Here is a 12,503-nt window from a genome sequence, read left to right as displayed (position 1 = left end):
CAGAAAAGTTAAAAAAAAAAAAAATTGAAAAATTAAGACATTTTAATTTTGAGAAATACATAATTTAAATATTAGTGCTTTGTGTATACAGACTATTTTTCAGTACAATGGTTAGTGTTCTCCAATTAGACGCAGAATAGATGTGGTTTATGAATGTTTTGGTGGGTTTTCTAATAATTTAGACAACTAGACAATTTACTACATTATTGGGTTTTAAAATGGTTCAGTACTATCGAATGTTTAGGAAATACTTATGGCATAAGAGAGTATATTACTGAAGCTGAAAAAATCATTGGACTCTGTTTTATTCATCTTCATCTGTTTTATTGAACTACCTGCAGGGAACTTTATGGCCCTACGATCATGTCAAGGTCACAGGATTAAGTGAGCAGTGATGACAGTAAACAAGCCTTTTCTGTATATTTTAAAGGGTCTTACTGAGTTACTTAAAACACCATAAACATAAATAGTCTTCTATCTCTACAACATGTCCATGACAGATGACTTCAAAAACACTCCTGAGCAATGGAGCTTTGCAACCTAACCAACAGTCCATATTATTGACAACGGATACCACTACACTGGGGAGCCCAGATACTGGGAGAAGCTTGCAATCTGTCATCTACAGATATATTATATCTCTAAGTGTACAAGAAATAGATCTACAATATACATCAAAACTCTGAGTGAACAGATATTACCACTTTAAAAATCCCAGAGTTTACAGGTTATGTAAAAATACAGTCATAAATATAAAGTAAATGCTATAATAACAAATGTACCAAATCTACATAAGCTATGTAAAACTAGATAATAAAACCAAGCTTACACAGTACTTTCAATATCAACCTGAATGATGTAATTAGTCTTTAGAATTATACTGTGCATTACCATATCTATCTTATCAACAAGGAATGTGGTATAATCAAGTACAGCAATCTCCTTCAAGTCATGTAACAACTATGACAGACATCGTGTTTCTGAATCAGCCAAAGTAAATCTGTGTAAACCTTTTCTTTTCACTGTTTCAAAAAGTTAAAATTAATCAATAAAAAACCCAAAAAGCAACCAAACCAACTAATCAACAAAAAATCCACAACAAAACCCCCAACCAAAAGTGATCAATTCAATATGCTGGGAATATTTTTCAGAAATCAGAAATGTGAGGTGTCTAAGGATGATCTTCATAGTTTAGTATCCATGAATATACAGACTGGGCTAACAAAATGCATACAGAACCATTAAACCCAAGGAAATCTCCTGCTGAGCTATATTAAGGTAAGAGGGAAGGGATGAGACTGTGGTTCTGGCCTCTGTGTCCAAGTAACCATGCTCCTGCTGTACACCTGAAGACAGAACGTCCTTCCTACATGGCAGGTGGGAGCAGTGCCCTGCTCCCTGCAGGAATACTGCAAGATAGAGCTCCAAGCACTGGCTGAGGAAAGCTCTAAAATATTTCGAATGAGGGAGGTGTTGTACCAGAGAGAAATAAAAATGAGGGAAAAAAAATCATCACTAGGGTTTATTCTTTTTCCCTCAGTCTGGAAGAAAAAAAGAAAAATAAGCCCAGCAACAGAGTCAAGAAAAACAGATCAGTATATTACATAAATTAGCTCATTACACATTGCCACGAGGGAAAAGGAACTAAGAAGACAAGAGCTTTAAACCCACATATAATTAATCTAATTTTTAGCAAAGAAAATGGTTCAATAATACACATGCAAATTCAAATGTAAATCTCTCAAAGATAAGGAACAGGTTTTCTGAGGGGTTTGCAGAATTACACTTCATACCCAGCAAAGAAAGGGGGATGCAAAGGATGTGATAGGGATGTACCACACTACATCTTCCTCAGTGCCTGAAGATGATTTAATCTTCAGTTCCTTTCCAAAATTCCTTCTCAATTTCTGAAATTATTTGACAGTAGTATTGTTGGACATAAATATCTTTCAAATAAAAAATACAAGACATTAAACTTTTGAGACAAAGGGAATCTAAATTGTTCAACTGGGTTTTCATTTCTGGTTAAACTTTGCATTTCTAATGTCTGCAACAAGAAATGCTGGAGAAGTCTACCAAAACACTGGATTTTTCTCTTAGGAGAAAAACCCAAAACTATGGCTTGGCATTCATCTTCCGTAATATATTTGAAGCATGACATGGGCAAGAACCCTAGATTGTAATGGTACTTTTAAAAGACTTTAAAATAGGGTTTTACCCATTTTACGTCAGAAAATAAAGACTATATCAAAGAAGTTTCATTTCTGAAAAAATATGGTCTTCTTAGAAGCATAAAATTTTCTTATTTCAAATCTTCAGATCTATGGCTTTTGTTCCTTTTTTTTAATTCTTTGCTTTCTATTCTTTTATATGTGGAAGACTGCTATATTACACAGGTATCACCAGGTAGATGTGTGAAGAAAAGTGAGCAAAGGTGTCTCTAGCAATGAGAAATTCTTCCCTCATGGTTTCTTTTGAGTTTCTACTTCTTTCTAAATTGGAGGCAGGAATAGAAGGAGGGCACATGCTAGGAACATTGTCCAATACCTAACATTTGTCCAACTGTTAGTCCAGTCCACTGGTAATCACTGCAGGGTTTGTTTCTGCTGCAGGAACTGGGAGGAAAACGTGAAGGCAGAAGGTACTTTGAAGCCCTACCGAGGTATGGAAAATTCAAAATCAAGACTGATGGAATTTGAGATTCCTCAGGAAATCCTGACTTGAAAATTCAAGAAGTCTGAGTGAGTATTAGATGGATCCATTGCGTCTGTTTGTCCTACCTTTCTGTTTCTTAACCATTCAGCTACAGTTGAAGGTTAAGGGCTGCATGGACCACAGGTAGGAGCCTTTATGGCTGTTCTTGTGACTGGCACCCTGGAAGCTGAACGGCTGCCTGTGCACGCACATGCTAAGGGTGGCCTTCCTCCTGATATATGCATAGTCCTGCAATAAACCTATAAATGGCAAATTGACTGTATGAAATTTGGATCTGCATGCTGATTACTGTTCCAGTTAAAGAAACTATTGGCGTCTAAAGATGTGTTGCCCCTGAGTCTTAAATAAAAATAATAAAAATCAAATTTACAGAACTCTCCTATTTTTTTTTTGGGAACCCCAAATTTAAGCAGAAAAAAAAGGAGAAAAAAAAAAAAACAGGCAAAAAGAAGAAAAAAAATCCTCTTAATTCAGAAGTCATAACGTGTAAGTGCAGAAGACTTCCTTCTTTATAATGAAGGTAAATGTACTGTACTTCCGAGAGAAAAACAAGTCGTTCCATAGAGTTGAGCAAGTCTTTCTTGAGCACCACTTGTTTCTCAACATTTGAAAATACTACCTCTTTCCAAAAAAAATATTTCCTTATGAGGTTTCTTCCAGCTGTGGGAAAAAAATCCACAGACCAGTGCCACAGTTCAAAACAACTGAGCAACCTTGCACAAATACAGAACTAAATAAATTCCACATAAGCAAATTGTGCATTTGCTTGTACAGACCATCTCTAGTTATACAATGCTCCTTTCTTGGCAGGTGTCTCTATACTGTAAATATCACCCTACACCAATTCTTAGAAAAGGATAGAGTATACTTCCATCCCCCTTTTTCCCCTCACACTTGTCAAAATCCTCAGCTCCATCAGCAAGAACTCCTTCCAACAGTCTCTACCTTCCACCACAGTGGTAAGCAGTCAGGGAGGGAGGAAGAAAGAGGCTATGTAATGGGTAGAGCAGCCACGTAGTTGAAAGCATAGTAAGGAAGTTAAAAAGTGGATTGAAATGTAAAATACTACAACTGAGTGATCAGATTAACAAAATCATCTCACTCATGTTTAATTCCCGCTATAAATGGATAACCAGCACTGGACTGAAAATATGTTGCTGACACATTTGCTGATCTGAAGGTCTCTCAAATACTGCAGTAAATTAAAAACAACAGAAGACAGAAAAGCATTTTCATAATGTTTTGTTTTGATGAAATCATCTCAGAATAGAGTATTAGCAACTTGTAACAGAGTAGCTTAATAAAAAGCAAAAAAGTGTAAAGTTCAACCAGACCAATTTTGTAGAATATATTCTGCTGAAAAAAATAATTAAAATTCCACCAATTCCAGAAACAGAGAATTCATAGTTTTTACAGAGTGTGTGGCAAAAATGCAGAACTTTCAAAGCCTTTTAAGAAAGGGCATGTCAAGCATGCTTCTGGATCCAGTAGACAGGATCTGGTCCTACATCTTTTCCACTGTTCTAAAGCTTCCTTTGTAATTTATGCCTAGCAGTGAAAATGAGCCAGAAATGAATGAATAACTAAACCAGATTAAGCTGATTTGCAGTGGGGGTTAGAATAGGTTCTGTGAATAGTTCTCTGAATTTCCTAAGACAGCAGCTAGTATAGAGACGGAGTCAGAGAATGCCAAAGGATGGCTGTAAGGGAAACAACTTCTTACTAAATTCCTGTGATCTGGTCTCTCTTGCCCTAAACTGGAAACACTTGTTTTTCCAGAATCAGCTTATTGAACTGCCAACCCCCATAGGCTTGGGAAAGGGAGTTCTTTTTCCGTTCTCATCCCTCTAGCCCCCAGCAGAACCCAATCGCCTCAGAAGCACACACTGCAGAGACAAAACTAGCTGTCTGGCAAGAAACTTTTTATTTCCAGCCTGTCTCCCCAGACGAATTTGGTCTTCACCACAGAATGAGTTTGACAGCTCTGCCCTCCACCATGAATGATTAATTTGTTATGGGTGTCTAGTTTAACCAAAGATGGATTTGAACAGAAAAAGCCCTTGTATACTTGCTATTTGCTACAGCTGCTTTAATGTAGGTGGAATCTCCCTCATTAAATCACAGAAAGCAGGAGAACCAACTCTCATTTTTAAATGTCATTTTTATCATTATAGTAATCCTCCTGTGAATATCAAAACTGATCATATGAAAATATCTATGACAAGTGTTTCATATTTAGATTTTGAAGGCTAATTGGAACTCTGAACTCCTTTTATTGCTATAAATCTATACAAACTGTAAGGTAGATATCTGTGTATATATATATATATATATGTGGATATAGATATATTCAGTACTCTTGAAAAAAAAGATTTTGAAAAGTTGGGGTATCTGATAAAATCAAGAAGCTGAAGTAAGACAGTAACAGCTTATGGGCCAAAACACAGGCATGCATATGGTTGATAAGGAATTTGAAATGTGTGTACAGACAAGTTTTACAATTAGTTTTTTTTTTAAAGAAAGATGTGTATGGGGAGAGACACAGATGGGGAGGAAGAGAAGCACCATATGAAGCTGACAGAGAAAGCAGAAGGAAGCATATGTTGTGACATGAAAACTATAACCCTGAAAAAAGCTGAGGGTAAGTGATGGCTTAAAGAAGCTTGGAATGCTAAGCTATGAAACACCCTGTTTGATTCTTCCTGATGTTGCAGATTCCCACTGAACAAGTGACAATGCATCAAGGAAACAACTAGCTCATCAACTTCTCATCTGAATGGGAAAAACCTGCAAAATTTCAATTTTGGTATAATGCTGAAATTGAAAAAGGGGGGGAAAAGTATGTTTAGGTATAGCTGTTACAAAGATACCTAGAAGTATCAAATTGACCAAATGCAGGAAACAGAATTAGTTTTGTTTAAGGGTACAAAAAGGATTTATAACAAACAAATGGGATTTATTTTGAAATCGACTATGCTTTGTCTGACATTTGTTGATGAAAATAAGATGATTTAGCAAATTTCCATTTGTTATAGAGGATTTAATGCTCACACTTGGAAGAAACTGAGAAAAAGAACTTTGGATTTCACTTTAAGTTACAAAGGGAAAACATTTGTGAAGGAGGAAGGAAGCGAATACTGGCAAGCAACAAAAATGAAAGTTTTTTCCTAAAATGTTATTTACCATTTTTAGTCAGAAGGAGATGAAATAGTAAAGAGATTCTCAGACTATTCAAACTACTGATTGATTAACATACAGACAGGAATTTGTTGTACAGTTTTACTATATTTGTAGGCATTTATTCAAGTTGTGGAGTACTAGCCTATAACTAATTTCACCTTCATGAATTAATAGCTAATTAATTAGGAAGCTAATTGGAATGCAAGTCACCGATTAATTTATATTTTTAGTTAAGCTATCTATATATAACTATAATATAACTTAGAATTCAAAGTCTCATATGGTATCTTGTTGGCTCATACCATTCAACTTCATTCTTGCTTCTTCAGACATTTTCCGAAGATTTTATGCTAATATATTTAAAATTCCTAATTTACAAATACTATAGAATGTAGAATACATCAAAACATCAGACCTCTTGCTTTTCCTCTCAGTACTAACCTTCTGTGGTTCTTACTAGTCTCTTTGTTTCTTAATGAAAAAAGAGTAAGCATTGTGGCACCTACGGATTAAATAGTAAATGCTGGTTGCTGCTTTCTGCAAAGACAATACACAAAGACACAAAAGCTGGAAAGGCTTAGAAGCTCATTGTGTTGAACTGCAAACAGAAGGAAAAATTTTCTCTACAGTTGGGTCATATTTGATGAAATGAAGCCATAACATTTTGTAAACTGAGCATCTATGTTAAAGAACTTGAAAATTCTTTTTTTATCTTGAGAAGAGATAAAAACATACAGGACAAGATAGGACAAGAGGACATGACCTCGAGTTAGGCCAGGAGAGCTTTAGATTGTATTTTGTGAAAAATTAAACCCCCCAAAGGGTTATGAAGCATTAGAATAAATTGCCCAGGAGGTGGTTGAGTCAGCATCCCTGGGGTTGTTTAAAAGACATGTGGATGTGGCATTTAGGACATCATTTGTTGGTGGATTTGGCAGTGTTAGGTTAATGGTTGGATCCAATGATCTTACAGGTTCTTTTGAATTGAAATGATCCTATGTTTCTATACGTATTTATACTTTATGCTGCAACTAACAGTAAATTAGTAACTGCCACTCTGCAGATGGAGAACTGAAGCTTTGAAGAATCACAGTCATGTCTGCCCAAATATTTTCCTACCTATCTTAACCATTTTGAATGTCAAAAGGCATTGCTATTACCCAAGTATCTTTTGTGCAGAAGTGTGACCTGTTTCTTACCCTGCCCCATCTGAGCCAGAAAAGGATCTCCCTAAATTCACCATTTCATTGAAGGATCTCCAGCTCTCAAGCTGAACAGAAGACCAGCAGTATGTCTTCAGAACTAGGAACAATTCTCCCAGTGGAAATTTTAAAATCACTACAGAAGCATAGAGGTCAAGAGTGATAAGGTGGTTTTTGTGTGTTTTTAAAGTAGTTCTGTGTTCCAGTCTGGCTGTATCTCTCATGGCATGGAGAAGCATGAGTTTATAAGGAGACTGGTGGTGCTGTAACTCCTTGTCAGGAACTAAAAACAGAGACTTGAGTCCTGCTGTGATTCATGCCAGCCAGGACCAGAGGTGTGTATGGTTTTGGAAGCCATCTCCATTTCCACCATATAAAAAAAGTATTGGAGTATCTAATTAACAACAGTTTTTGCATTCTGTGGCTGAGAAGTTTAATGAGACCCCTCTCTATTTTCTGCCCTCAAAGCCTTTCAGACATGCTCATTGTGTGATGTTGGTCCTTAACAAGGCTCAGAGGCTCTTCCATTGGGCATCTCCCTCCCCTGCTGCCATTCCAGTCCTTCCCATTCACAGTCGCCTAGTCCCCTGCCAGAAGGTGCACTTGTGTGCTGGACCACCAAGCTACAGGGCACACATTGCCAAACCTGCAGTGCAAGGCCATTTCCCAACTGGCTCCTGCAAATGGGGGACCCAACTTGGACACCCTGTACTGTCACCATGTCCCCCTTCTCCAGGTTAAGCCACTGCCTGTGGCAAAAATTCAACCAAGCCAAATGTTGCAACTAGCACTGCAAGCACAGAAAGGGGAAAGCAACTCTGCCAGTAATTGAGAAGCAGACAACACTTGACAAGTTGTATTACAGGGATAAAATAAGAATTTCTTTTCTTCAGTGTAAGAAATTTCATAGGTTTGTCACAAGTGTGAAGTTACTTTGTGGCCCATCAGGAACTATCATGGACTCAAGAGAAATAGCTGCAGCAATGGACTGTTGCCATTTAGGATGCCATCAACAATCCAGGAGATAAAAGTTATTTGGCCCTAAACAGACTCCTGGAAAAAGGTAGTCACCAGGAATTGATTTAAGTCTGCCAAGTTGTCTGCAGCCATTCACAAAGCTGAGCAACAACATTATTCAAAAATTGTTATTTATTGTTCAAAGACCTTGAAAGGAGTGAAAATTGCATTTATTTTCAGCATGTTCAAGTCTCCAGACACACAGCTTTAAGCCTCAACCAGAGATAACATGAGCGTCCCTCGTGGACTAAGATTGTCTTGAATTAACCATACGACAATTTTCCACTTGTCATTTTTGTAATTTCCACCAGAATGTCTCTGGTGTTAGACAACAAAGTTTCTGTAAGACTGAATTTCCACAATTTCTGCCATCTTAAAAAATAAGTACATCTCCATCATTATCCAGGAGAGAGGAATTTCTTTAGAAGAAACGGGGATAATGAACATGAAATATTTCATTTTTGTTTTAAACATGGTATAACTGCAAGAACCAACTACATAGAATTGCAAAAAGAATATAAACAGTATATGTGCTACTTATTAAATCTTACTGCTGACACATCAAATGTATTACTTGGCAACTTTTCTAACAGGCTTAAGCCCTAACTATGTAGTCAACATGAATGTAAATCTATTTTCTTAAAGAATATTTATGTAGAAAAAAAGTTTTTGTATTACCCATCTCAACTATGTTTTTCCTGAATGGGTTTATCAGAACTAAAATGGAGCTTTCTTTTCTTCTCTATGTAATTTGGAGTAGACAAATAGGAATTTAATTAACAAATCAAACTGTAAAATTTTGGTTATCTGGGAGCATGACTTCCTTGATTTCTTTTGTTTGAGTTGTTTCACTCTTAATAAAAAATCAAGTATTTGTGGCTAGAATGCACAAACAAGAGAGAGACTTGGCAGACTCTACTTTCATAGACAGGGCACTCACATGACAGACCCAGGTTCAAGACCTTGCTCTGAATGAAAGAAAGCAGCAATTTCAGCTCAAGTCTTCCACATGAGGGTCAGGACTTTAGCCACTGGCTATTTTTGTGATTCAGAAGAGCGAGGCTCTTCTTTTTGGCACTTAATTTCACTGCTACATTAAATAGAATGAACTTTTAAAACCAGTACTCAATACAACTCTGAATAAAACCTCAAATACTATGTCAGTTACATACAGAAGAAATTATGTATTTTAGATTTTTTAAATTAATTTTTAACAGGAATACGTGCTTAATTGAGTTACACTTTGTTCAGCTTTGCATATGCTACACTTAAGTACGTTTAAACCCCTAACAAAATCATATTTCAGTTATACAACGCCTGCTTCCCTCAAAATTTGCAAGTAACATTTAAAGTGGCCCACTTTCCACATTTGCAGCTTACCTGTGAGACACAGCTCCCCAGGCACCGTGTTTATTCGTTAGTATGTTGAGTATCTTCTGCTTCAGCTGGTTGGCCGTGACGTGGTCCCGGTGCTTGGCAGCACTGATGAGGTGATCACACATCTTCTCCTCCTCTCTGCGGTCAGCAGCGTACTGAGCACACTGCGACTGGGAACGAGAGAGCATCCACTCCGTTAAAGACAGGCCACTAGCATCGCCCTAAAATCATTATTTATTAGACTCTCTGAATATGAAAAGAACTCAGTAAAGTACATTTCACACGAGCAGGACATGCCATTGGTCCCAGTTTCTTCCAGGACAGGGTTAATTTTTTACAGTAGCCAGGAGGGAAGCGTGTCCAAACCCTCCTGTTATTTGATACCATTTCATGTCACTTGACAGCGGCAGGAGTAAGGGAGACTCTCTCTCTGGTCTGGGAGAAAGTGTGGCAGGCAAAAAGATCCAGTATTGTTTCACTTTCTGTGTAAACCATTTCTTTGTCTTATACCTTTTGTTACCAATATTGCTGCTGCTACTGTTCTCTTTCCTATCTGATTGTTGTTTCCAGTAAATTGTTCTTATCTCAACTCGTGATTTTCATCTCCTGTGCCTCCAGTTCTCAACACCACCATGGAAGGGGTGGAGAAGCAGTCAAACAGTGTCTCGTTTCGGAGAGTCTAGGTGAGGACACTGAATTTTTTTGTAGTACTATTTCTAAATCATGACACCACTCAGTTGAAATGTTCTACTACTATACATTATCCAAGAAAAAGCACTCAGAACATGTAAAAATTGAAATACCAAGGGCAAACACAACAGGGTTGCAATTAAAAGCATAAGCCATACATCTGGGTGTGTGTATATGCGTGGCCATGGAGATGCCTTAAAATTTAGCCTTTCTTTTGTAAATGTTTCATATGTCCTCAGGTATAAAATATATCTCAAATGCAGGTAGGATAATATACAAGAAGAAATTATGTGCATCGGTTTTGATTTTTATATTATATTAACTACTAAAATTAAAAATTAATTTGATTATTTTATTGCTACAGGTGCTAAATAAAAAAATGAGTGTAATTTCTATTTCATACCATAACATGAAAAATTTTGATAAAATACTACCAACTCTAAAAACCTTAATGGATAAAAAAAATCACTCATCTTTTAAATTGAAAAAGATCTAATATTTCCATCACGTGTCCTTGAGAGAAAATTATCTCTAAAATAAATGCTGTGGTTCTTGACCTTCATGTGAATTTGTTTCTAAACTGCTAGAATTCTACAGTGTATTTTTGTTTTGATAAATCCTTTCTTTATGTATAAGGACAATATTTTTCCATTTCTTTACTCAAAATCATGCTAAGTTCAAACTCAATTTCTCCTCATAAAAATTCCTTTAAAATGTCTAAAGAAAGGGAATGGAGCCAGAGTAATTAAAGTAAACCCACTAAAAATCTAATTTTCCAGGTATAAATTACAAAGGCCAGAATATTCTCATAATACCTAATTTAAAAAATAGTTTTTATGACTCATTTTTTGCACTTACAGTTTCTGTGCACCATTTCACAACATTTAGCCAAAACTCAATACTGTAATAGTGCTGAATAGAAACCAATTTTCTCGTATTCAAAAGAGCAATTAAAATTAAGTTAACCTCATACTTTATATTTTATTCTTAATATTTCTGCACACTACCTTTTTAGTACAGTTCACATTAGCATTCAATAAGATTTTAACAGTGGTCTTTCTATTGTGTTTACAGACATCATTTTAAGTAATCTATCTGGGAAAGAACAATGGTTACACTAATTCATAAAGGGTTAATTCATTTTCCAATTTATCTTCTTGTACAGGGAGGCACCAATTAGTACAATGATCTGCCTTAGTAATGAGGTTAATATTTCACCAGCTCATTGGACAGTAAAATTAAATTTTCATTTTTCTTCCTGAACAATTACAAAGGTTAACAAAATGGAAGTTAACTGTGAAGTACCCATTCTGGGAGGAATTTTCCTGGCTGTGACTACAACTGGAGTCACAGAATAAAACTTAGATGCTGGTCCACGGCTTATGCAGGAGACCCAGTAACTTGGTGCAGCTTGGAACAAATAATTTCACCCATAATGATTCAATTAAAGTTTAAAGGGCAGAAATAAAATAAAATAGCCATGCACTTCTCTAGATGAGGGCAATGATTAACATGTACTAAACCCCAGCAGAAATACCTACACAGTTTATTAAAACAAAATGACAGGTATACAATCAGGTAGCAGAAAACTACCAGAAATCTCTTTATCCCTACTGCTTTCATGTAGGATGAATAATAAAATATTCAGTTATATTCCCATCATTATTAAAGACAATATATAAAGCATTCTTTCAGACTTTAACCATCACCTTATATAAGTACTTGGGAATTTCACATTAAAAGAGTCTACATTTTACAATTGTCTTTTATGGTTTGCAGATTTAAACTTATTCGCCTAAAATGTGTCCCTCAGTCGTTTCCTACAACAAATGTAATGAGAATTTTCATATACGAAAAATGTGTGTATTTCTTTACCAGACAATAAGACAGACTTGAGGCTGCTCCTTTAGGGAATTTAGTTAATATTCTAAATCCTATTTGCTAACACAAGCTGGAAGTTAATTGAATATTCTCATTTTGTCTAGAGTTCTGACAGATCTTATACCTCAATGTATTCTTCAAAGAGCAGATAACTCAATCTTCCATTGTCATCTTAGGTTACTGCACGATGCTCTGATAGATATCAAATGTTATTTATTGTTGAGGCAATATGAAACTTCACTCTGACATACACTTAATTGTAAATGCAATTTTATCTACGTTCAAAATATCCAGTATAAGCTTGGTAATAAAGTTGTTGCAATCCCCTATGACAAGTGTCTGCTGTCTGCTCTGACAAAATGAAGTAAAGGTTATGTGTATTCAAAATGACAACAGATATCTCTGTGTCTCACAGTTCTCAGCTAGGTCAAGGAGCACAAA

The 12,503-nt window shown here is 36.1% G+C and overlaps 1 protein-coding gene across 2 annotated transcripts in view; it reads right to left on the bottom strand.

Moving 5' to 3' along the window:
- Nucleotides 1–12,503, bottom strand: part of NBEA (neurobeachin) — a 458,593-nt gene that overhangs the window by 209,925 nt on the left and 236,165 nt on the right. For both annotated transcript variants that reach the window (XM_063394796.1, XM_063394797.1), the window contains exon 38: nt 9,495–9,661. In XM_063394796.1, the coding sequence (XP_063250866.1) occupies nt 9,495–9,661 (167 nt within the window). The remainder of the gene's footprint in view (nt 1–9,494; nt 9,662–12,503) is intronic.

The sequence above is a fragment of the Prinia subflava genome, chromosome 3 (genome assembly GCF_021018805.1).
Source record: "Prinia subflava isolate CZ2003 ecotype Zambia chromosome 3, Cam_Psub_1.2, whole genome shotgun sequence".
NCBI lineage: Eukaryota > Metazoa > Chordata > Aves > Passeriformes > Cisticolidae > Prinia > Prinia subflava.
This window is presented reverse-complemented; position numbering and strand designations above follow the sequence as displayed.